This window comes from Anabrus simplex, chromosome 11 (assembly GCF_040414725.1).
Source record: "Anabrus simplex isolate iqAnaSimp1 chromosome 11, ASM4041472v1, whole genome shotgun sequence".
Taxonomy (NCBI): Eukaryota; Metazoa; Arthropoda; class Insecta; order Orthoptera; family Tettigoniidae; genus Anabrus; species Anabrus simplex.
This window is the reverse complement of record NC_090275.1, coordinates 16,518,557-16,546,272: the sequence shown is the minus strand read 5'-3', so window position 1 is coordinate 16,546,272 and position 27,716 is coordinate 16,518,557. Positions and strand designations below refer to the sequence as shown.

Genomic DNA, 27,716 nt, shown 5'->3' with positions numbered 1-27,716 from the left:
TCGAACCCACTATCTCCCGAACAGTGGATACTGGCCGCACTTAAACGTCTGCAGCTATCGAGCTCGTAATGGGGCATGAGTGTCGTTTTAAGACAAGACTGTTTACAATGTGTGTATAACAATATTGTTATATTAATATTGTATTGTAATAGACTATAAACATGTGCTGCCATATCATGTTAAATACTCCGGTTCTCGTTCTCGTCAGATTACCGCAGTTAAGCAATATTGGTCGTGGTCAGTATTTGGATGGGTGAGCACATGGGAACACCGCGTGCTTTTTCGCTCAGTTCTTTTGCAATGTAGCGAGAGTAACATAACTCCTGGTTGTTCTAAAAGGCCGGTCTCCTAATGTTTATGCAAATCTCCAAGCAGAACTGTTGTGCGGGTTAGAGTACAATTTATTGGCTTCAGTAAGCTCACGTTCTAATCTATAACAGCCTAAACATCCTTTCAAAGTATGACAAGGTGATTCATGAATCGTCCGTCGTCTAGACAGAGCACTTGATGAACAAGAGCGTCAGACTGAACTCGGGAGTGGAGAAGAACGCATTGCTTGAAATCTGAGTTAACTCGAGTTTGGGACAGCGAGAGACGTGTTGACTTCCGAGTTAACTCGGGCTGGCGACGGGGAAAGGTTAAAAGAAAACTTGACCTTACCGGAAAAATGTGGCCCCTTGCAATTCCGTTTAAGACAGGTTTTACTGTACTGTTATAGTCACCCCTGTAGGGACGCAGACGAAGAATACACCCTCGGTATCTCCTGCCTGTCGTAAGAGGCGACTAAAAGGGGCGACCAAGGATGATGGAATTGGAACCATAATCTTACCTGGGATTAGTACCATTATGTGAGGAACACCATGGGTGTGGGCGTTGCCTGAGATTAGTACCATCGTGTGCATTCCACCGAGGCGGGGGAGTGTGCGTGCGTCATCACGGGAGGAGCTGTCGTGCGCAGCGATGAACTGCGTTGGTTCCGTTGTATTCAGAACGGGTCTGCGTTACTTGTGAGTAGTGCCTTTATCTGAGAGACACCATAGGTCTGTGTTACCTGTGAGTAGTGCCTTTATCTGAGAGACACCATAGGTCTGCGTTACCTGTGAGTAGTGCCTTTATCTGAGAGACACCATAGGTCTGCGTTACCTGTGAGTAGTGCCTTTATCTGAGAGACACCATAGGTCTGTGTTACCTGTGGGTGGTGCCATTGTGTGTGACACATCATTTGTCTACATTACCTGTGATTAGTACCACCATGTGAGGAACACCATGAGCCTACGTTACCCGATTAGTACCACAACAGGAGGAACACCATTGTTCTACTTTACTCGTAATTAGTACAATGATGAGGGGCCGATGACCTGGATTTTGGACCGATTTGGACAATAAGCATCATCTCAGAATATGAGGCATTTTCAATTGGATCCACTGGTTTTTTTATTCATGGTCACTTCTCATCATCATTCGTTTTAGATTTTATCCAGTAGTTGTACTCTATTTTGAAGTTTTGTTTCATTTCGTTGCAACTCGTACCATTAGGGGTTGATGACCTAGCTGTTAGGCTCCTTTCAAAGAACAATCATCATTGTTATAGTCGTCTTTGATAATTGGTGCTGGGAATTAAACTACATTTTTCTAGAAAAAACATTTATTCCAAGATGGCTACCACTATACGGTAAATACATCTACTAGACAGATACATAAAGAAACTATATTTGCTGTGAAAACTACTAAATCATCAACACTAAATAACTGCAGCTGTGAAGACCTTCTGAATTGTCCTTAAAGAAACAATCTGTAAAATCAGGAAGTCAGTAAGTTGTGCGACTCCTCAAGTTCTTTCCTACGGAGATGTTTCTTTCACATTCTAACTGTCTTGAAACTCGAGCCTGCCTTTGAATGAATTTCTGGCCTCCTTCAGTTCGTTGAGGTAGCTTCTCACCACGACGATAAAGTAGCCTTGGAGAGCTGTAAGAGGAAATACACATTTTTAGTTGTTTTAACATATGCGAAATTTATCTATAACAGAACATGTATACCAGTTAAAATGTGCGCTGTAGTCGTTACATGATGGTAAAATAACTAACAATTATTTAAGTTCATCTACACGTGAAAAATCATCACTTTCTCACTTCTGTTTTCCCTTTCCATAGACCAATCTTCCCTCAACTTAAAAATATCTGTATGTTTCTGATATCATTTTATTTTGAATGGATATTTAATTATGTTAGTCCCGTCCGATTTTAGGCTGATATTTGTTATACCTGTTCCCAGGAAAGCTGGTGCTGACAAGTGTGACAACTGCCACACACCCTTAGTTTAGTTTCTCACGCCTGAAAAATATTAACACGTGTTGTTTACAGAAGAATGGGAAGACAAATTGAAGCTGAGTTGGGAGAAGATCAGTTCTGATTTAGTAGAAATGTAGGAACACATGAAGCAATCCTGACTTGACGTGTGATCTCAGCAGATCGAAGTAAACAAGACAAGCCCACATACATGGCGTTCGTAAATCTAGAAAAGGCAGTCGTTGACATTGATAAAACCAAACTGTTTGAGATTCGGAAGGTGACCGGGATCAGATACCGAGAAAGGAGAATTAACTGCAATCTGTACAGTGATACAGTCTGCAATGATAAGAATCGAGAGCTTTGAAAAAAAGAAGCAGAATGGAGCGAGGCAAGGAACAGGTGGTGAAGGAAGCCAAAGAGGACTTTGGGAAAGGAATCACAATCCAGGGAGAGGAAACCAAAACTCTGACATATGCCGATGATATTATTTGACCTCAGTCTGCAGAAGATGTGGAGAAATTGATTATTATTAATTTTGTGTGGCTATTTCTAGCCGAGTGCAGTCCTTGTAAGGCAGACCGTCCGATGAGGGTGGGCGGCATCTGCCATGAGCAGGTAACTGCGTGTTATTGTGGTGGAGGATAGTGTTATGTGTCGTGTGTGAGTTGCAGGGATGTTGGGGACAGCACAAACACCCAGTCCCCGAGCCAGGAGAATTAACCATTTAAGGTTAAAATCTCCGACCCGGTCGGGAATCGAACCCGGGACCCTCTGGGCCAAAGTCCAGCACGCTAACCATTTAGCCATGGAGCCGGGCGAGAAATTGATGAATGAAATGGGCAGTCTTGGAGATAAAAATAAATAAATCGAAAACAGAAGTAATCGAGTGCATTCGAAGTCAGGTGATGCAGGAAATATTAGATTAGGAAATGAAGTCTTAAATGAATTAGATGAATATTGCCATTAATGCTTTCACGGCCCGTACTTATAGACATCATGGGCTTATGCCGTGTCAAAAAAATAAGGTGAAATTCTTTACGTTTCGCAGAAAATTGTGTTCTGCGTCCTCAGAAGAAATCTCGACTGACCACGAGAAAGCCTATAGAGTATCATGTCTATAGATGAACATTGTTACTTGGGTAGTTTAATTGCTAATGATGGTAGAAGCAAGACTAGCTCAACCGAAGAAACGAATTTGCTCACTTCGAACATTGATATAGGAATTAGAAAGACGTTTTTGAAGACTTTCATCTGGAGAGTTACGTTGCATGGAAGTGAAACATGAACGATAGCTAGCTCAGAGAGAATGAGAACAGAAGCTGTTGAAATGTGGTGTTACAGTAGGATGCTGAAGGTGAGATGAGTAGATCGAATCACGAATGGAGAGGTAATGAATGGAATTGATGAGAGGAGAACGAGTTGGTAAACTGGACGCAGGAGAAGAATACGCCCACGGTATCCGCTGCATGTCGTAAGAGTCCACTAAAAGGGGCGACTAAGTTATGATTGAATTAGAACCACAAGATTACTTGTAATTAGTAGCATCACACGAGGAATACCATGGGTCGCCTTTATTTGCGAGTAGTACCACTTTGTTAGGTACACAATAGGTTTGTGTAGTAGCAACAGAGGGTGAATCAGTAAGGGTTTTACAGTACCCGTGATTAGTGTCACTACATGTGGAACACGACGGGTTTGCGTTGCCTATGATTGGCTCCGTAATGTGTGAAACCCCATAGGTCTGCATTACCTGTGCGTATAACATTATATGTGAGTAGTACCACAATGTGTTGTCTACGCTATTTGTGATTAATACCGCTATATGATGAGTACCATTATGAACGCCGTTGACCTGAATTTTGGACCCCTTACGACAGCAAGGATCATCGATTCAGGATTGTGCTTTGGAAGCAGCCCCTTGGTCAGTAGGCTATATATTATTGTTTTAAGATAGTTTCTGGGAAGGTGGGGCATCGCGGATCGAATCCACTGATAGTTTTAAGTTCATATTCATTGTTCATCGACTCTTTTCTTGAATTCTAGTCAGTGGATTAATTTTGGAATTATTTTTTTAACTTTCGATATTGTGAGTTGGGTCCTTTGATTATTTTACGTTAATATTCATCCATTCAATCCATTCATTCTTCATCGAAAATGGTTTTCCGTGGTCTCCCATTTTCACACCAGGCAAATGCTGGGGCTGTACCTTAATTAAGGCCACGGCCGCTTCCTTCCAACTCCTAGGCCCTTCCTATCCCATCGTCGCCATAAGAGCTATCTGTGTCGGTGCGACGTAAAGCCCCTAGCAAAAAAAAAAACATTCTTCATCATCAAGTTTTGAATTCTTGTGAGTGGATGAATTTTGGAATTTTAAATTGTCATTACATTTCGTACCATTAGGGGCCGATGAACTAGATGTTGGGTCCCTCTAAACAACAAGCATCATCATCAGCAGCAGCAATAACTGATAGTGAATCTGCCACCTGGGCGACAGTCAGATCAGTGATGACTCATATGATTGACGAGCTTTTCTTCTGTAGATGCAAAGTTCTCTGCAAAACATAAAGAATTCCACCTTGTGTTCTGATATGACAAAAGCCCATCATGTCGACAGTTACGGGCCGTTAAAGCGTAGTCTTGCATCCGGGAGATAGTAGGTTCGAATCCCACTATCGGCAGCCCTGAAGATGGTTTTCCGTGGTTTCCCATTTTCACACCAGGCAAATGCTGGGGCTGTACCTTAATTAAGGCCACGGCCACTTCCTTCCAACTCCTAGGCCTTTCCTATCCCATCGTCGCCATAAGACCTATCTGTGTCGGTGCGACGTAAAGCCCCTAGCAAAAAAAAAAAAGCGTAGTCGGTCAGTGAAGCTGTCAACAGAGCTCGCTTATTGCTTCTAGCGCTGTGGACGCCAAGCAAAATGCCTATTTTATTAACCCCTGTGGGCTGAGGACGCAAACGAAGAATACACACGCGGTATCGTCTGCCTGTCATAAGAGGCGACTAAAAGGGATGATGACGTGCTATTGCATGCGGAACACTATGGATCGACGTTACTTGCGAGAAAAACCGTGGGTCTTCGTTATATAGGAGCTGTACCACTATGCGAGAAACACTACGGATCTGGGAGTAGTTTGTGATAATGGTCACCGGGTGTATTCCACCGGTCTGTTTCACTGTGTTCAGTGTGGGCCTGCGTTACCTAGGAATAGTACCACTTTATGAGAAACACCATAGGTCTACATTGCCTGTGATTAGTACCACTGTGTGAGAAAAACCATGGTTCTGCGTTGCGTGAGAGTAGTAGTACCATTATGTGAGGAACACCCTGCGTCTGTGTTGCGTGAGAGTAGTAGTACCATTTTGTGAGGAACACCATGGGTCTGTGTTGCCTGTGGGTGGGTACCGTAATGTGTGATACACCGTTGGTCTACATTGTCTACGATTAGTACCAGTATGTGAGTCACACTATGAGTATGCGTGGCCTGTGATTAGTTCCAGTTAATGGGAAACACCACGGGTTTGGCTGGCGCCCGTGATTAGGCCCACCACGTGAGGAACACCACGGGTCTGCCTTGCTTGTAAGTACTACCCTTATGTGCGGAACACCATGGGTTCTTGTTAGCTGTGAGTGGTACCATTGTGTGTGACATACTACGGGTGTATATTACCTTTGATTCTTACCATCATGCGAGAAACATCATGAGTCTACGTTACCTGTGATTAGTACCATTATGAGGGGGCCGGTGACCTGGACTCCTTTAGATAACTATCATCCCAGTAAATAAGACATTGTTTTCGTTTTCGATCATTTTTTCAGTACCATTCCTTTTAGATTCTAGTCAGTGGATACATATTGATGTTTTAATTTTAATTTCGTTGCACTTCGTAGCACTAGGGACGATGACCTTGCTGTTAGGCTTCTTTAAACAACATATATCACCACCACCTATTTTTATTTACAGTGTGTAGAAGTAATTTCGTGAGCAATAAATTTAAAACGTACATGCATACTTCATCATCAACATTATAGACCGTTATGCCTTTCAGCGTTCAGTCTGCAAGCCTCTGTGAATTTACTAAACACCGTCACAATCCTCTGTTTGTAGCTAGTGCTCTGGCGTCGTTTAGTTCTGTACCTGTTATCTTCAAATCCTTAGAAGCTGAGTCTAACCATCGTCGTCGTCGTCGTCTCCCTCCACTTCTCTTACCCTCCACAACAGTAATGTATCCTCCTCCATTCGCCTCACATGACCCAACCTGCGTACAGCTTCATCCATCGAGTTCATTCCTAACTTACCCTTTATATCGGAACCGGCTTTCAACTTAATAGGTCGTGTTACGTACATTGACTTGGCCCTCAACGGGCAACTTAAACGCACTCTACAGTGTGTTGGTAGTAGTACCAGACGTGTAGCTCAGATCCTTTCCAACAGAACAAAGATGTCCTAGGCTACCATAGCTCAATTGGTAGAGCAACCGACGCGAAATCGGGAGGTTGTGGGTTCGGATCCCACTGGTGTCTGGTTGGCCATTTTTTTTCTCTACTTAACATCTCTCCAACACATACTAAATGTACGTAACAAGACCTAATAAGTTGAAAGTCGGTTTCGATTACAATGCGGTCGTGAAAATTCAATATTCATTACCCTTTATATCTTCATTCCGAGTACCCTCCTGTCATAGTTCCCACCTGTTTGTACCAGCAATCATTCTCACAACTAAATATTTTGACAAATATTCATATTTAACTAAAATCTACATATTATTCTAAATTTTGAAAGATTTAAAAACATTCACTTTAAATATAAATAGTAATTTTGCATGGCGTCGACAGATTGAAACAAAATTTGTAAAATACATCTTCCTATTTAAAGGGCTGCATATTTAGTTCAGGAGGTCGTTGTCTTTGTGCGGGAATGGCATTTATTTTAATGCATAACAGTTAAAAGTCCTTAAAATGGAAACAGATAGAGAAAACGAGATAATTGTAATGGTTCTTACCTAAATTAAAGATAATGGAGAACAGACAGATTGCGGCCTGTTGGGTTTCGCCATGAGTGAAATTAATCGTGGCGGATAACACATTCAAAACACCATGCACCCCAAGGAATATGGCGGTGTAGAAGATCCAGGACCTGATCAACGCCGGCTTTTCCTATGGCATATACAATAATAATAATAATAATAATAATAATAATAATAATAATAATAATAATAATAATAATAATAATAATAATAATAATAATACATTACCTTGAAGAAACAAGCGCTAAATTATATGGAACAAAATACAGCAAAATCTAATTAGTTCTAAAGTTTAACCCTTACGCTGTGCAAATAATTATTGACCCATTAACGAAAGAATACAAATATCAGGCAAAAAATTAATATCTTCAAATCCGTTCTTTCATGTGCTATTCTTGTACCAAAGGAAATAGGAACTCTGTAGAATAAATAATGGTTATTATTGGACATTAACAATTCTTTTTATGCTTAAGAGTTACGAGATACTGTATGACACACACACCGCATGGGCTGCAATAGTGGCGCAGCCCACAAAATACGAAATCGGAGCTAGTTCAGCATTGTCCGTAAATTTGTTTCGTTATTATAAGCTGCAAATTCCCAAGACAGTGCAACATAATCTGTTACAAAACGCATTTCAGAAATAGTGACACTTTCCAAAACGTCTGTAGCTCATTACACGTTAAGGAAACAGTACTGCTCAAGGAGTGAACACACCCTCGCTGAGACATCCGTAATTCCTCGTGATTAAGGAATATTATACTGTACTTTGTAACGTATTATGAAAGATAGATAAAGAGGATGAGGCATTTTTGCCCTGAGTTTTTGAAATAACTACATAACATTTCCGTTTTTCATAAATATACTGGTAGGGAGGAAGCACAATGACTGGAACAGCCTTCGCTTCGTTGCCTTCCTTCATTTTCCTTCTTCTGTGTTGCTTGGTGCAAGCCTCGTGTTGTCCCTCACTCTGTAACCGCCGGAAACTCGCTTCTGTATTGAAGTCATCTGCAGTATTTATTTGTTGCGGGTGTGTTTTTAGGCTTTAAATCAGTGCGTAGACTACTTTTCTTGTATTAATGAGAGTTGGTTGTATATTGCATAGTATTTGTGTGTGTTCTATTATTTTCTAATGTACAGAAGTTCTTACTGAAATGTTTGGTGTTGTGGAGTACAGCGAGACATCATGGCATAACTTGCACTGATAAAAATAATTGCCGCGTGTTTTACTTGTGCTTGGTTCTTTCTTAAGCGAATTTTAATTTTACCACTAGCCGGGCTGAGTGGGTCAGACGATTGAGGCGCTGGCTTTCTGGCCCCAACTTGGCAGGTTCGAACCTGGCTCAGTCCGGTGGTATTTGAAGGTGCTGAAATACGTCAGTCTCCAGTCGGTAGATGTACGGGCACGTAAAAGAACACCTGCGGGACTAAAGTCCGGCACCTCGGCATCTCGAAAATCCGTTAAAGTATGTAGTTAGTGGGACGTAAAGCGAATAACATTATTATTAATTTTACCACTTCTTTCACGACCGCATTTAAGTTTTACTATTGCTTTTGTGAGCGATACGACAGCACAGTAGCACCCTGCGTTGCCTGGGGAAATTTATTAAATGCCTCCCTCGCCCCTCGAACCCATAACATATTACATTTCTATTTTCTCCCCCAATTTGCTGTACACTTCAATGCTGATATATTTTGTCGCGTAGTTTATCTCTGGTTCTATCTTCTTCTTAATCTGCTTACCCTCCAGGGTTGATTTTCCCTCGGACTCAGCGAGGGATCCCACCTCTACCGCCTCAAGGGCAGTGTCTTGGAGGTTCAGACTCTGGGTCCGGGATACAACTGGGGAGGATGACCACTACCTCGCCCACGCGGCCTCGCCTGCTATGAACAGGGGCCTTGATTGAGGATGGGAAGATGGAAAAGGATAGGGAAGGAAGAGGGAAGGAAGCGGCCGTGGCCTTACGTTAGGTACCTTCCCGTCATTTGCCTGCAGGAAAAGTGGGAAACCACGGAAAACCACTTCCAGGATGTCTGAGGTGGGAATCGAACCCATCTCTACTCAGTTGACCTCCCGAGGCTGAGTGGACCCCGTTCCAGCCGTCGTACCACTTTTCAAATTTCGTGGCAGTGCCGGGAATCGAACCCGGGCCATCGGGGGTGGCTGCTAATCACACTAACCACTACACCACAGAGGCGAACAAAAGGGAATTGAGCCAACGGCACGTGGTGTTCCCAAGCGGTCACCCATTCAAGTAATCATCCGCCCAATGTTGCTTAACTGCGGTGATCGGACGAGAACCGGTGTATTCAACATGTTACGGACGTTGGCTTCTGTTTCTGTACAAAGCAAAAAAAACCCTTGTAAACTCCCCGCCCCCTTTAATTCATAAAAATAATTTGCAGCGTAGTTTCTTCCGCTTTTTATCTTGAACATAAATACTGAATTTCACAAATTTGTGACCCTGTTCACCAGTGATGGTGTTGAGCAGAACCGTTCCATACGGCAACCCTGTTGTCATAAGAGCGATACTGTTTTCTTATCATGGAATGAATTATAGGTCATGGCTTCGCCAAGGGAAATGAAGGAGCAATTTTTAAGTAACATTGTTATTAACTGAGCACCTAACGAGTCCTTAATACAGCTTTCTGCATTTCACTACTAAAGGAATCCTTGTACTCGTGTACTTCAGAACTTGGTTTTTGAGTTGTGCGATTATTGCAAGGCCATGAGTGACACGTGAATAAAACATTGTTCAACACTTACGAACAGTGACACACTTGAAACTGTATTACAGCAGAGGAAATACGCGGTCGTAACAGCCAGTAAACCTCATCTAGCGAGCGATCCTGCAGCACACTTTGCTGCCCAAGTCTGTTGATAATACAAGTGAAATGCGCTCATTGCAGCGGTATTTTGTGCCATATGAAAAATCAAGTCCGCTTCTGTGGTGTAGTGGTTAGCGTGATTAGCTGCCACCCCTGGAGGCCCGGGTTCGATTCCCGGCTCTGCCACGAAATTTGAAAAGTGGTACGAGGGCTGGAACGGGGTACACTCAGCCTCGGGAGGTCAACTGAGTAGAGGTGGGTTCGATTCCCACCTCAGCTATCCTGGAAGTGGCTTTCCGTGGTTTCCCACTTCTCTTCCAGGCGAATGCTGGGATGGTACCTAACTTAAGGCCACGGCCGCTTCCTTCCCTCTTCCTTGCCTACCCCTTCCAATCTTCCCATCCCTCCACAAGGCCCCTGTTCAGCATAGCAGGTGAGGCCGCCTGGGCGAGGTACTGGTCATACTCCCCAGTTGTATCCCCCGACCAAGTGTCTGAAGCTCCAGGACACTGCCCTTGCGGTGGTAGAGGTGGGATCCCTCGCTAAGTCCGAGGGAAAAACCGAACCTGGAGGGTAAACAGATGATGATGATGATGATGATGATGATGAAAAATGCTGGGGTTTTTTTCTAATTCAGGAAGAAAAGTATGAAGTATGAAGTATTTCCTCGGAAATGTCTGAACTCTAACATCGCAGTGAAATGAAATGGCGTATGGCTTTTAGTGCCGGGAGTGTCCGAGGACATGTTCGCCAGGTGCAGGTCTTTCGATTTGACACCCGTAGGTGACCTGCGCGTCGTGATGAGGATGAAATGATGATGAATACGACACATACACCCAGCCCCAGTGCCAGTGAAATTAACCAATGATGGTTAAAATTCCCGACCCTGCCGGGAATCGAACCCGGGACCCCTGTGACCAAAGGCCAGCACGCTAACCATTTAGCTATGGAGCCGGACATCGCAGTGAAAGGAAAAATGTATCATTAGACTAAATTCGAATGTCGCAGCGTAAGGGTTAAATACATAGGTGTGAAAATGATTAGACTCTAAGGAGAAGTTGAAAAAAAAAATTATCTTAGTTTTAATTTTCGTACCGGGCGAGTTGGCTGTGCGGTTACGCGCGCGCGCAGCTGTGAGCTTGCATCCGGGAGATAGTGGGTTCGAATCCCATTGTCGGCAGCCCTGAGCATTGTTTTCCGTGGTTTCCCATTTTCACGCAGGCAAATGCTGGGGCTGTACCTTAAGGCCACGGCTGCTTCCTTCCCGCTTTCCTTTCCCATCGTCGCCATAAGACCTATCTGTGCCGGTGCGATGTGAAGAAAAAAAGTCGCTCTCAACTGTCCTAATATGCACTATGGAACTCCCTATCTTTCAGTGAAATATTAATCGAACTAGCTAAAATGTGTGTGATACAGGATTATTTATACATTTTATACGTTTAGATTATATGTTCCTGTGTAGTCTGTTGACAGTCCTACATTATCAGCTTGCAATAATTTGGAGTGTCTTACAACAGCGTTCACGTAAAAGAAGACACCACATAACCACTTCATGTACATCCAGGTAATCTAATTCCACTCAATATAAGAATAATAAAATTTGGCATCGGTATTGATACAAGTAACTGGGTAGAATACTATCATTGATGTAATTTAAAGAAAAGATAACTTGTGCTCTATAATTTAACTTTAATCAGACAAGTAACACGGGAGAGAGATCCACTGCAGTTCAAAAACACTTCCATGGGCAGGCAGTTGTAAGTAATACAACGAAATGGGTCTAGATATATTTTTTTCTAGTTGTTTACCGTCGGAGTAACATATCAAAGGTTTTCGGTGAGGCAAGGATAGGAAAGTGGTAGGAGTGGGAAGGAAGCGGCTTTCACCCTACTTAGGGCACAGCCCCCAGGATTTGCATGATATGAAACATGGGAAATTACGGTAAACTATCTTCAGATCTGCCAACGGTGGGATTCGAACCCATCATCTCCCGAATGCAAGCTCACAGCTGCGCGACACTAAGTGCACGTACAACGGAGAGATCAGAAGGATCGCCCGTTCCATGTAAATACCAACCAGCCTTACACCGGCTGTGAGGACAAGATACTTCTTTTGACAATAGCCTTTAATTATTGAACTTCTGTCATGCTTTGTTAAGTGTGTGTGTATGCGCTTGTGCGGTATCCTAGATTAGTTGGCGCAATAAAACAAATGTTTTATTCGTCCTAGTATCTAAGGATCAGAAGCATTAGTTATTTTGAACGAGAAAGCAATCTCCGAAAACATTGACAAAATAGAATACAAAATCATGAGGTAAGTTCTGGAACTGAAATTGCCAAGCGAACAGTACAGTCATTCACAGTGATATTAGAAAATGCATAGTGATAGTGTTTATTCCTTATAAGAAACCAGCATGGAGAGGTTATTCTGTTTTTTTTGTTTTGTTTTTTACGTCGCACCGACACAGATAGATCTTATGGCGACGATAGGACAGGAAAGGCCTAGGAATGGGAAGGAAGCGTCCGTGGCCTTAGTTAAGGTAGAGCCCCAGCATTTGCCTGGTGTGAAAATCGGAAACCACGGAAAACCATCTTCAGGGCTGCCGACAGTGGGGTTCGAACCCACTACCTCCCGAATACTGGATACTGGCCGCACTTAAGCGACTGCACCTATCGAGCTCGGTGGTTATTCCGTTTAGTGTGTAACATGTATGATTCATGAGAAATGCCGTCCGATTTTCGGCTGAAAATTGTTATACCTATTCCCAATAGAGCCAGTGCTGACAAGAGTGAAAACTACCGCACCATTATTTTAGTATCTCAAGCATGCAAAATTTTAACACGTATTGTTTATAGAAGAATGAAAAGACAACTTGAAACTGAGTTGGGAGAAGATCAATTTGGCTTCAGAAGAAGTGAGGGAATACCTGAAGCAATCCTGACTTTACGTCTGATCTTAGAGGACCGAATTAAGAAAGGCAAGCCCATGTAGATGGCTCTCGTAGATCTAGAAAAGGCATTCGATAATGTTGATTGGACGTTAGAGATTCTGAAGATGATCGGGATGAGACATCGAGAAAGGAAAATTATCTACAATCAATGCAAAAGTCAGTCTGCAGTGATAAGAATCGAGGGCTTTGAAAAAGAGCCAGAAATCCAGGCAAGGCTGCAGTTTGTCCCCCTCCCTTCCAGTGTTTATATAGAACAGGCGATAAAGAAAATCAAAGAGGAATTTGGAAAGCGAATCAAAGTCCAAGGAGAGAAAATCAAAACCCTGAGATTTGCCGATAATATTACTTTATTTGACTCACAAAAAGGTCTGGAGAAATTGCTGAATGGTATGGATAGAGTCTTGGAGGAGGAATGCAAGACGAAAATAAATAATTCCAAAACAAAAGTAATGGAGTGCGGTCGAACAAAGTCAGCTGATGCAAGAAATATTATGTTAGGAAGTGAAGTCTTAAAGGAAGTAAATATTGTTACTTGGGTAGTAAAATAACCAACGATGGCAGAAGTAAGGAGGACATAAAATGCAAACTAGCCCAAGCAAAGAAGGCCTTTCTTAAGAAAAGAAATTTTCTCACTTCAAACATCGATATAGGAATTAGATGTTTTTGAAGACTTTCGTCTGGAGCTTGGCATTGTATGGAAGTGAAACATGGACGATAACTAGCTCAGAAAGAAAGAAATTAAATAGAAGCTTTTGAAATGTGGTGTTACAGAATGCTGAAGGTGAGATGGATAGTTAGAATCACGACTGAAGAGATACTGAATCAAACTGGTGAGAGGAGATCGATTTGGCTAAATTTGACCAGAAGAAGAGATAGAATGATAGAGGACATCTTAAGACAACCAGGACTTGTACAGTTGGTTTTCGAGGGAAGTGTAGGTGGTAAGAACGGTAAGGGTAGACCAAGATACGAATATGACAAGCAGATTACAGCAGATGTAGGATGTAGTAGTTATGTAGAAACGAAAAGATTAGCACAGGATAGAGTGGCATGGATAGCTGCATCAAACCAGCCTATGGACTGATGACTCAACAACAGTGTTTGTTCTATTGTACTACATTTTTAGCCCAGTCACAATACACAAACATACAAAATTACACCTGAAATGACAGCAGTTCGCTAATTCGTGGCTGTTTACAAAACTCTCTTCTCCTCACAGCAGGTTGTGAGCTTGGTTGGTATTTACCTGGAACGGGCGACCCTTCAGTAATCTTGATTGACAGCTCAACGTATAAATACTACTGAGTTTGATCGTGCACCTACCTTGCTAACTCCGTACACCAGCAGGCTGTTGAAGATTATATTCAAGGCCATCACGGTAACATTGATACAGTTAACAATGAAGAAAGCTGGAAAAGAAGACCAAACACAAATTAATGTCAGGGCAAGTGGGAAATTTAAGCTCCAGCCCGAAAGTCTGAAGTTAAAAGTATATATTGGCTATTTACAGTCCAATCTACACTAAGTGGCCAAAAGTCACGGGAAGGGGTGTCCCTTTTGAAAATGTGCCGTGTATGACCCCTGAGCGTTGCGGCTAGCTGAGCGGTCTGTCACAGAGGGCAACTCATTACGAGTTAACCGACGCCGAACGTGAGATGATCATCGGCGCATGGGTCATAGCATCGCGGATATTGCACGCCAAATCGGGTCTCCGTGGTCACGGGTGTCTAGAGTAGATATACATTATTGCAGAATGTTACCACCCGCGTAAACCGCCGCACGGAAAGACCACAAGTGTTTAACGAACGGACATCACGTCGCCTCCGCAGAACCATACTGGGCGCTCGATGGACTCTGAGTCACCTCACCACCCAGGAACCCATTTCTACGAGGAATGTAAGGAGGCAACTGCACCGCACAGGCTTCACAAGCTGACGACCATCTCGGGTCTCTTTGCTGACACATGTCTGCTCGTGCGAGCCAGTGAGTGGTACTCACGATTAAACAGCGCGTGTTCATTGTCGAATGTTACGCGAACCTGTGCGCAACAGTATAAGACTGGAAGTATTTTGAAGAAACCTCCAGCAAAGTCTGCGATGCAAACTTAGTGGCAAAAAGTTGTTAAACGGGCTCTGTAGCGAATAAAAACCGTATCTATCCGAAAAGAGTTCGAACATCAGAAATCATTGCTCGAGTGAAGGAAAGTCTGGAACGAAGTTCGTGATTTCCACTTTCCCACCAGACAAATGCCGAGATGGTACGGCCGTTTCCTTCCCTCTTCCCTTGCCTATCCCATCCAATCTTTCCATCCCTCAACAAAGCCCTTGTTCAATATAGCAAGTGAGGCTGCCTGGGCGAGGTACTGTTCCCCCTCTCCAAATGGCTCACGCTTCAGGGCACTGTTCTTGGGATCCCTCACCGAGTCCCGGGTAAAAACCAACCCTGGAGGGTAAACGTGTTAAATAATAATAATAATAATAATAATAATAATAATAATAATAATAATAATAATAAATTAGAAGTACTGGTAAGAAAAATTATACGGAAAATACTCGGCCCGCTAAGAACTACAGAACTCTCGAAATCAAGAAGTAATGATGTAATATACCGGAACATAGAAAAAATAACAGATACAATGCGGAAGAGGCGATTGATATTTTTTGGACATTTATACAGAATGGATGACAACAGTTTAACAAAACAGATCTTCAAATATTTTTGAACCAACAACAACCTGGATTACATAAATACATACATACATACATACATACATACATACATAAATACATACATTATCATTATAGACTGTTATGCCTTTCAGCGTTCAGTCTGCAAGCCTCTGTGAATTTAATAATAATAATAATAATAATAATAATAATAATAACAATAATAATGCTATTTGCTTTACGTCCAACTAAGTACTCTTTTACGCTTTTCGGAGACGCCGAGGTGCCGGAATTTAGTCTCTCAGGAGTTCTTTTTACCTGCCAGTAAATCTACCGACACGAGGCTGACGTATTTGAGCACGTTCAAATACCACCGGACTGAGCCAGGATCGAACCTGCCAAGTTGGGGTCAACTGTCTGAGCCACTCAGCCCGGCTCTGAGAATTTACTAAACGTCGCCACAATCCTCGATTTGCAACTAGTGTCGTGGCCTCATTTAGTTCTATACCTCGTATCTTTAAATCGTTAGAAACAGAGTCTAACCATCGTCGCCTTGGTCTACCTCTACTTCTCTTACCCTCCATAACAGAGTCCATTATTCTCCTAGGTAACCTATCCTCCTCCATTCGTCTCACATGACCCCACCACCGAAGCCGGTTTATGCGTACAGCTTCATCCATCGAGTTCATTCCTAAATTAGCCTTTATCTCCTCATTCCGAGTACCCTCCTGCCATTGTTCCCACCTGTTTGTACCAGCAATCATTCTTGCTACTTTCATGTCTATTACTTCTAGCTCCCGTAAAACAAAGTTGGTCTGAAAACAGACCGATGTAAAGATAGTTTCGTCTGTGAGCTCACTTCCTTCTTACAGAATACTGCTGATCGCAACTGCGAGCTCACTGCATTAGCCTTACGACACCTTGATTCAATCTCACTTACTATATTACCATCCTGGGAGAACACACAACCTAAATACTTGAAACGATCGACCTGTTCTAGCTTTGTATCACCAATCTGACATTCAATTCTGTTGAATACCTTACCTACTGACATCAATTTAGTCTTCGAGAGGCTGATTTTCATACCATACTCATTGCACCTCTTTTCAAGTTCCAAAATATTAGACTGCAGGCTTTCGGCACAATCTGCCATTAAAACCAAGTCGTCAGCATAGGCCAGATTGCTTACTACATTTCCACCTAACTGAATCCCTCCCTGCCATTTTATATCTTTCAGCAGATGATCCATGTAAACTACGAACAGCCAAGGTGAAAGATTTTTTTTTTTTTTTTTTTTGCTATTTGTTTTACGTCGCACCGACACAGATAGGGCTTATGGCGACGATGGGATAGGATAGGCCTAGGAATGGGAAGGAAGCGGCCGTGGCCTTAACTAATGTACAGCCCCAGCATTTGCCTGGTGTGAAAATGGAAAACCACGGAAAACCATCTTCAGGGCTGCCGACAGTGGGGTTCGAACCCACTATCTCCCGATTACTGGATACTGACCGCACTTAAGCGACTGCAGCTATCGAGCTCGGTAGGTGAAAGATTACAGCCTTGTCTAACCCCTGTAAGTACCCTGAACCATTAACTCATTCTACCATCAATTCTCACTGAACCCCAATTGTCAACATAAATGCTTTTGATTGCTTTTAATAATCTACCTTTAATTCCATAGTTCCCCAGTATAGCGAACATCTTTTCCCTCGGTACCCTGTCATATGCTTTCTCTAGATCTACGAAACATAAACACAACTGCCTATTCCTATCGTAGCATTTTTCAATTAATGCAGTCAAGGAATATTTGGAAAGAAACGACATAAGGGAAGAATTAGCAACACAGAGAGAGATTTTAAGAAGAAAGTGTTAAAAATGGAAGAATTCCAAGGTCGCGAGGGAAAGAAAACTGGCTCAAAATGGTCGGATGAGAGGAAAATACGCATAGTGAGCAGATGGGGGAGTGTTGGAGTAGGAAGAAGGAACAACAAAGGATGACGCATTGAAATTGTCACGTGGTCCTTAGAAAAGACTAACGGTGAAAATAGTAATATTGTTTTTCACGTCCCACTAATTACTGTACTTTTGGACGGTTTTCGGAGACGCCGAGGGGCCGGAATTTTGTCCTGCACGGAGTACCTTTACTTACATACATACATACATACATACATACATACATAGAATAGAAAACTGTACCACCCACTTACCACTCTTCTCCATTTCCATGTCGTCCTTACTGCCGTTTGTAGTGTCTTGATACGGGAATTTCACGGCCATCACGATCGTTCCAATAAGGCAGAATGCGCCGTACAGCTGTAAAAACAAGTGAACAGCATTATGACGGAAACCCACGTTACAGCAGATTACTATGAAAATGTGTTCGATAGGCTAGCAATGTTGGTACTTCGGTTGTAAAATAATAATAATAATAATAATAATAATAATAATAATAATAATAATAATAATAATAATAATAATTTCGTGTGGCTATTTCTTGCAAAGTGCAGCCCTTGTAAGGCAGACCCGCCGATGAGGGTGGGTGGCATCTGCCATGTGTATGGAACTGCGTGTTATTGTGGTGGAGGATAGTGCTGTGTGGTGTGTGAGTTGCAGGGATGTAGGAGACAGCACAGACACTCAGCTCCCGGTAAAATCCCAGACCCGGCCGGGAATCGAGCCCGTGACCCTCTGAACCGAAAGCCAGTACGCTGACCATTCAGCCAACGAGTCTGACAAAAACTCGTTTCCTCATCCCGAGGTGGTGCAGCTCATTTCAGGCGCAACCCCTGTGGGTGGGGAACACAGATGAAGAATACACTTACGGTATTCCCTGCCTGTCGTAAGAGGCGACTATAAGGGGACTCAGAGGCTCTCAACCTTGGAACGTGGGTTGGCGACCACGGGGCCCTTAGCTGAGTCCTGGCATTGCTTTCACTTACTTGTGCCAGGCTCCTCACTTTCATGTATCCTGTCCGACCTCCCTTGGTCAACTCTTGTTCTTTTACGGCCCCAGTGGTATTAGAGCATTCGAGGCCTAGGAAGCCTTTCATTTTCACGCCCAGCCCCTGTGGGTGGGGGACACAGACGAAGAATACACCCACGGTATCCCCTGCCTGTCGTAAGAGGCGACTAAAAGGGGCGACCACGGGATGACTTTATTAGAACCATAAAACTATTTGTAATTAGTACCAACACGCGGGGAACACCATGGGTCGCCTTTACTTGCGAGTAGTACCAGTATGTTAGGTTGGGGCCGAAGACCTTAGAAGTTAGGCCCCTTTAAACAACAAACATCATCATCAAACACAATAGGTTTGTGATTACTAGCAGCACAGGGTGGTTCACTGTGGGTGTACAGTGCCTGTGATTAGTACCACTGTATGCGGAACACCACTGGCTTACGTTGCCATTGATTAGTACCATTATGTGAGGAACACCACGGGATACTACGAGGCCCTGTGATTATTACACCTATGTGAGGAACACCATGGCTTTGCGTTGCCTATGAGTGGTTCCTTTACGTGAGAAACACCATAGGGCTGCCTTACCTGTGCGACGTACAATACTTGTGAGTAGTACCGTAATGTGTGCAACACCGTGAGTCTACGCTACTTTTGATTAGTACCGCAACTTGACAAATACCATGGTTCCACTTTACTAGCGATAAGTAGCATTATGACGGGCCGTTGACCTGGATTTTGGACCCCTTTAGACAACAAGCATCCTCGATTCAGGATTGTGCTTTAGGATAGTTTCTGGGAACGTTGGTTGGATTCACTGATTGTTTTAAATTCATATTCATCCATTCTTTCTTCATCACGTTTTGAATTCTGGTCAGTGGATGATTCTGGACTGTTAGATTGTCATTACATTTCGTACCATTAGGGGCGGATGACCTAGATGTTAGGTCCCTTCAAACAACAAGCATCATCATCATCATCATCATCAGTAGAGCGGCTAAATTACACTTGTGCCTTGTTCAAATACCTTTGCGTTCTAATCTATTCATAACCCCGTCTCCAGTCACTGTGGTGGAGATGTAGCGGTAAAGCCGGGCTCTAAAAACGGACAGTGAATAAACCATAAGGATAAACAATGAGACACTGGAGCCTTCTGCAATAAATTTCTTAAAAAAACCAACAAATCTCCATGACACAAGAGCCTCGAAGGTCCATGGCCTACCAAGCGACCGCTGCTCAGCCCGAAGGCCTGCAGATTTTGAGGGGTCGTGTGGTCAGCACGACGGATCCTCTCGGCCGTTATTCTTGGCTTTCTAGACCGGGGCCGCCATCTCACCGTCAGATACAGTAGTGCCTCAATTGTAATCACGTAGGTTGAGTGGACCTCGATCCAGCCCTCAGATCCAGATAACAAACCCTCACCTGACCGAGAATTGAACCCGGGGCCTCCAGATAAGAGGCAGGCACGCTAGCTCTACATCGTAGGGCCGGCAATATATATTTCTCAGGTACAAACATTTACGAAGGACTCAAACGTAAACAAAATAAAATGTGTAAGTGCGGTGCTACAGCTAAAACCCTATGTTTTACATATTTACATTAACAACGACGTGTCCCTTATTCAGTTGTCCCCTGAAATCCCGTATTTCATGTTGTGACTAAATGTTTGTATTGTAAAAATGATCACTTCACACATTATTATATTTTCGAACAAAATATACATTTAGATTCTCCCTTACATTTCCTGAATTTGGAGACATTAATCATGTTTTCAAAACTATCTGAGATACGTCCAATATTTGTGGTAATTTTTATCAAGAATTTTGTGTATTCTGAGATGTCTTAAAGACACTGAAAAGTCAGAGGTCTGAATAATATAGGAAACAAATGATTTCAATTTTTTAGTGAACACCTTTCATTCGATATCTCCAATATGAACACTGGACATTCATTTCATACTGTTTTCTAATGTTCCTGGTTATGTTGAGAGTCTTTTCTTTATTAAACAAAAAATGAGAACAGCGAAAGAAGGAAAGATTGACTAAATGTCTTACAGACTACATGTACATATTGTGTGACCTGTCAAAATACTGTATTAATAACAATGGAATATTTCAGGAATGCTCTGCGCAATTCAGGAAGTTGATTGCTGATTTGTTTAATGTCATCACCGTTTGAATTTTTTTCGACTTCGTAAAACACAGTAAAATAAATCGCACATTTTTAGTTTTTTTTTTTATCTTTTTATGTCAAGTCAATGCTTACAATACCACCTCCTAAGAAAATCGCGGTTGCCCCTTATTTACCGTCTAAAACCGGCTCCATGGCTAAATGGTTAGCGTGCTGGCCTTTGGACAGAGGGGTCCCGGGTTCGATTCCCGGCAGGGTCGGGAATTTTAACCATGATTGGTTAATTTCGCTGGCACGGGGGATGGATGTATGTGTAGTCTTCATCATCATTTCATTCTCATCACGGCGCGGAGGTCGCCTACGGGAGTCAAATCAAAAGACCTGCACCTGGCGAGCCGAACATGTCCTCGGACACTCCCGGCACTAAATGTCATACGCCGTTTCATTTCACAGTCTAAAAAATCTGGTAATTCTAGATACAGAAGCAAGAAATGAGTGAAGCTTTTAGACAGTAGACTGTTAATGTTAGGCGAGCGGAGAAAATCTTCCGACAGATTAGTGGTGAGAGTTATGAATAAATAAATAAATTAATTAATTAATTAATTAATAACATTCAGGATAATTTCGTAAATAGCTCTAGGAAATATAATAAACGTGTGTTCTGCCTGCCTTGGCCCTGGGCTTTCACTAATCCCTTCAAAAAAACTCCTCAGTTGTAGCCCTTCAGCCAAGCAACTCGACGTTGCAAACATCCCAGGGATATGAGCTACGAATTTTAGGTAAATGAAATGTAATAAAGTGTGAGAATATATTCTTTATGTATTCCTAAAAATCACAATCCTCTCCTTAATCATCGTTATCCGGTCGATTAGATTAGCAGTTCGCCTTTTACTACTACTACGAGCGCTAATGCGAGTCAATGCAGAGTTTCACTTAAGCCCTTATAGCTACATTCGGTGTGGATTCAAACGTGCCTGCCTCTTACCTGGAGGCCCCTGATTCGATTCCCGGCCAGGTCAGGGATCTTTACCTGGATCTGAGGGCTGGCTCGAGGTCCACTCAGCCTACGTGATTATAATTGAGGAGCTATCTGACGGTGAGATAGCGCCCCCGGTACAGAAAACCAAGAATAACGACCGAGAGGATTTATCGTGCTGACCACACGACTCCTAGTAATTGCAGGCCTTCGGGCTGAGCAGCGGTCGCTTGGTAGGCCAAGGCCCTTCAGGTTCATAGGGTGGGATGGATTTAAAAATTTAACAAAACGGCTGAGGGTATTGAACCAAGGAACACATTACAGAAAGAATTGGCAAAACAACAGACTGCAGACTGTCCCCTTAAGGTTTACTACGAGTTTCTGTTCCCTTCCCCTCACCCGTCTCGTGATAACCGGTGAAAAGAACAACGAGAAGAGATGACACAGCTCCCTGCACTAGGTTTAAAAATATTTCACAATTAAGTAACTCGGTACTTACAGCATTGCCTATTCCAATACATTTGGAGCCAGTCTTCAGTGAACATCCACAACAGCAATCGCTAACCCTCCAAGCCATGGCGTACAGTGGAACTTGTGCGTACCTGGAAGAAACAAAACTTAAAATGGAAAACATATATTACAACCTAAGTGGGGGCTCATTATGATCATAATAATCCTTTATAAATATTATTTACACCCTAATCGGAATATTGTTCTGCTCCTTGGCTAAATGATCAGTGTAGTCGATTCCTGAACGGTTGGAGCATTTTAACCACTCCTGGACATCTCCTCTTTCTTAGGGACTAGATGTTATGTTTGTATATACACCACCAATCACCAAAGAAACAAGCTATACTGAGTACATACTTCATCTTGTGTTATACAGTTTGCAGCACTGACTCTATCCCGGTATGGCCAAAGTGATGGAGGAAGAAGATGAAGAATATTTATTGTATTTTATAACTTAATCTTACCTTCGTAACATTCATATTCACTGAAAACATCCAAGAATTACGCTTTTCATTCCCGGTAGCGATTTCAAGTAAAATACGAAAATATGTAAAAACGTATACATTTCCGGGAAATTTCGACAAATAACGAATTTTTTTTCGATCAACACAAACAATAAAGGAAATAAAAGGGGAACTTCGAAACGGGATCACAATCGAAGGAGAGGAGATTCGCGAATGATATTCTTATTTTATTTCAGACGGAGTCTTGTGTAAGGACTACAAGATAGAGATAAGTGCAAAACGAAAGTCATTATTATTATTATTATTATTATTATTATTATTATTATTATTATTATTATTAAATTGTATGGAAGTGAAATACGGACGATAACGAGTTCAGAAAGAAGAAATGTCGTGTTACAAAAATGGTGAAGGTGAGGTTGGTAGATCAAATCACGAATAAAGTCTTATAGGAAGTAGACGAATATTTTTACTTGAGTAGTAAAGTAATTAATGATGGCAGAAGTGAGGACACACAGTAACAGCAAGGAAGGCCTTTCTGAGTAGAAGAAATTTGCTCACTTCGAAAATTAGAAAGACGGTTTTGAATAACTTTGTCTGGGGTGTGACATTGTATGGAGCCGGGCTGAGTGGCTCAGACGGTTAAAGCGCTGGCCTTCTAACCCCAACTTGGCTGGTTCGATCCTGGCTCAGTCCGGTGGTATTTGAAGGTTCTCAAATACGACATCCTCGTGTCGGTAGATTTACTGGCACGTAAAAGAACTCCTGCGGGACTAAATTCCGGCACCTCGCGTCTCCGAAGACCGTAAAAGTAGTTAGTGGAACTTAAAGCAAACAACATTATTATTATTATTATTATTATTATTATTATTATTATTATTATTATGATTATTATTATTATTACATTGTATGGATGTGAAATACGGACGATAACGAGTTCAGAAAGAAGAGAATAGAAGCTTTTGAAATATCGTGTTACAAAAGAATGGTGAAGGTGAGATTCGTAGATCAAATCACGAATAAAAAATTGTCTGTCTGTCTGTTAGGTCATCAGCCCAGAGGCTGGTTGGATCCTCAAATAGCACCACCAAAGGTTATGTGGTTATAAGGAAACCGCAAAAGCCAATGGCAGCACCAAAATGAGGCGTACTAGGCAAGATGAGGAGTGAGGTAGTTTGCCATTGCTTTCCTCACTGGGTCAGAAAGTGCTATTGCAGCACGACTGACCATATGAGCAACACCTTTCGTAACACTCAAATGCACTAGTCGTGCTCCGAGTGTCATTACTCAGCACCACCCATACCTCAGCAGCTTCCATATTGTCACAGCCATGGATGAGACTGGGACTTCAGTGGAAGCTACACTTTACTCTGGCCTGTGCCAAGAGATGGATGCAAAAGTACTGTATCCATCATGAAATGGCAGCAGGCAAAATAAAAATATACCAAATGGAATTGATGAGAGGAGACAGGTTTGGCTAAATTTGACCAGAATAAGAGAGAGAATATTAGGACACATATTAAGACACAAAGGATTGGTTCAGTTGCTTTATGAAAGAAACTGAAGGCGGTAAGAACGGTAGCGGTAGACCAAGGTATGAATATGACGAGCAGATTTTTGTTTTCCGATTTGCTTTACGTCGTACCGTCACAGATCGTTCTTAAGGCGACGATGGGATAGAAAGTGGTAGAAGTAGGAAGGAAGCGGCTTTAATTAAGGTTCAGCACCAGCATGTGCCTGGTGTGAAAATGGGAAACCATGGAAAACCGTCTTCAGGGAAGCCCACAGTGGGATTTAAACGCACTATCTCCCGGATGTAAGCTCACAGTGCAAGCAGATAAGGGCAGATCTAGTAGTTACGCAGAAATGAAAAGGTTAATACAGGATAGGGTGGCATGGAGAGCTCCATCAAACTAGTCTGTGGACTGATGACCCAAACAATAACAACAGCAACAATGTCCCAAATATCGTAATTTGCAAATATGACAGTATTTTAACTGTACTGTACATTTAAAAAACCAGCCGTGTGTGTGTGTGTGTGTGTGTGTGTGTGTGTGTGTGTGTGTGTGTGTGTGTGTGTGTGTGTGTGTGTGTGTGTGTGTGTGTGTGTGTGTGTGTGTGTGTGTGTGTGTGTGTGTGTGTGTGTGTGTGTGTGTGTGTGTGTGTGTGTGTGTGTGTGTGTGTGTGTGTGTGTGTGTGTGTGTGTGTGTGTGCGATGTCCAGCCAAATCTACGGCACGCAGTGGCCTGACATTTTGAACATTAGTAAATGGAGGGGAGTCCGAATACACCTCGAACCCGGATTTTCCATTTTCGCTTTCGTTGGTGAGTTACGAACGAAAAACCTTCGGGAAACGTGCTGTCACCTAGATTAAAGTCATATATTCGCTGACGCTAGGCAACGTACATAAGATAGCTAATACAAGTCATTTTAAGTCCATGGTGTAGGAGGCTATTTTTCGGTCCCAGGCACGAAAAGCCACATTCAGTCCGAATATCCGGAAGTGTATAATAATAATAATAATAATAATAATAATAATAATAATAATAATAATAATAATAATAATAATGTTGTTTGAGTCATCAGTCTATAGACTGGTTTGATGCAGCTGTCCATGCCACCCTATCCTGTGCTAACCTTTTCATTTCTACATAACTATTGCATCCTACATCTGCTCTAATCTGCTTGTCATATTCATATCTTGGTCTACCCCTACCGTTCTTACCACCTACACTTCGTTCAAAAACCAACTGAACAAGTCCTGGGTGTCTTAAAATATGTTCTATCATTCTATCTCTTCTTCTCGTCAAATTTAGCCAAATAGATTTCCTCTCACCAATTCGATTCAGTATCTCTTCATTCGTGATTCGATCTATCTATCTCACCCTCAGCATTCTGTCTAATTCCTATATCAATTATATTAATAATAATAATAATAATTATTATTATTATTATTAGATGTACAATTACAGTAGAGATGGGCAGTTGATGAGTGAGTAACCAGCGTAACGACCTTCAGCTGTGAGTTGAGACAGTAGAAGAGATATTTCAGTGTGCTCAGGAACGAATCCTCAAGGTGGTACATTTACCGACACAAACAAATGCTGCGGGACAAAATTACGACACCAGGGTGTCTTCAGAATCTTTAAAAGTAGTCCTTGGGACATTAATTTACTATAAAAGAAAGATAATAATCATAATGACGCTCGAGTCCAAGACACCCACGGAGGTAGAAGTCTCGTTCTTAATTCCCAGCTTTGCAAGTAACTACTGTAGTTAATAATAATAATAATAATAATAATAATAATAATAATAATAATAATAATAATAATAATAATAATAATGGGCTTCGGCCTACCAAGCGACCGCTGCTCAGCCTGAAGGCTTTCAGGCTGCCATTATTATTATTATTATTATTATTATTATTATTATTATTATTATTATTATTATTATTATTATTATCTTTTAGACCGAGCCTTCTATCTCAACGTCAGTAGCTCCTAGGCTGAGTAGACCTCGCTCCAGCCCACAGATCGAGATAAAAATCTCTGTCGTGGCAAGGAATCGACCTGCGAACTCTGGGTAATAAGCAGGCACTCTACCCACTCTCACGCTTGACGAAATCCCGTATACATAGCTGGTTCTTAATAAAAACAGTGAAGTGTTTACCTGTACAAGTTCCGATGTTCCCTCGTCTTGAACTGTCTGCACAGTGGGTCCGGGCTCCTAACTGATGTGTGTTGAGGGGCTGCTCTGTCGAAATCGATCTGTTAGTTTATCAGAGTTGGTTGTGGTCATGAGGAAACATTGCTCATGTATTATGACTGTGCCTAGGCTCAAGAGTGCGTTTTCTTGGAAAACGACTTCGCTGTGTGATGCGTGAGCTCAGTCCATGTTTCTAAGAACAGGGCAAACCTACGAATAGAGTGTCGCTGATGTTCTTCGTGTTGCTTCAAGCAAAGGGCCTTAGTAAATCGTTATCATGGCGATCAGCTGAGTAGCGCAGTTGGTTAAGGCACTCCTCTTCTGTATTGAAGGTTGTAACATCGAATACAGATTCAATCAATTTATATTCATGATCGGTCTTTTCTCTTTTTTAATGTTCAAAGGATTTCTTTTCTTAGCAAACCAGTACGGTGGGGGGGGGGGGGGCATTCTACGAAAACACTTTAAATTAAGCAATCCTCGATTTTGCCGAAAGTCGAAGGGCTGAAGGGCCCGGAACGGTTTCGAATTGTGAGTCTTGAAAAATCGCTTCCTTCCTAAATGCAGTTCCGGAAAAACATCCTAAAGTCGGCGTTTCTTTTTTTATTTAAATCCTAGCCAAATTAACTTATTTACATAATTCTTTCTGTAATTGTGTTCCTTAGTTCAATACCCTCAGGTTTTGGGACTTTATGAAAAATGTCTACACCGAATGTAAGGCTTACGTGAAGATTTGCAATGACTCACATTAGCGCTCGTAGTGGTACAAAAAGGCAAACTGCTAATTTAATCGACCGGATAATGATGATTAAGAAAGGGATTGTAATTTTTAGGAATAAATAAAGAATATACTTTCATACCTTATTATTTTATTTAGCTAAAATTAGTAACTCATATCCATAGGACATTTTCAACATTGAGTTGCTTGCCTCAAGGGCTAGAGCTGTGGATGTTTTCTATTAGATCTACATCATAATCGGGCACGTCTTGTGGTGACTATGGGAAAGATCTCTTCATGTGTTTATGGGGATATTTAGGGGTTGTAGTCAGGATGTAAAGGAGAGGGCGCAGTCGTTAATTAAAGTATGGTTCCAGGATTACTTGATACAAGAACTGGAAAACATTCACAGGAAAGCAGCGCGATTTGTTGTGGGTGATCTCCGACAAAGGAGTAGTGTTGTGAAAATGTTGCAAAATTTTGCGTTGGGA

At 42.1% G+C, this 27,716-nt stretch overlaps 1 protein-coding gene and 1 pseudogene across 1 annotated transcript; both read right to left on the bottom strand.

Moving 5' to 3' along the window:
• Window positions 1–1,677: 1,677 nt before the first annotated feature.
• LOC136883375 (uncharacterized) lies at window positions 1,678–26,570 on the bottom strand. The gene is made up of 6 exons (XM_067155646.2): window positions 26,472–26,570; window positions 22,328–22,430; window positions 17,970–18,075; window positions 14,420–14,505; window positions 7,294–7,447; window positions 1,678–1,965 (listed from the first exon to the last, which is right to left on the bottom strand). The coding sequence occupies exons 2-6, from the start codon at window positions 22,403–22,405 to the stop codon at window positions 1,865–1,867; spliced, it is 525 nt and encodes a 174-aa protein (XP_067011747.2). The 5' UTR covers window positions 22,406–22,430; window positions 26,472–26,570; the 3' UTR covers window positions 1,678–1,864.
• On the bottom strand, window positions 9,532–9,649 carry LOC136883608 (5S ribosomal RNA; annotated as a pseudogene).
• Window positions 26,571–27,716: the final 1,146 nt, after the last annotated feature.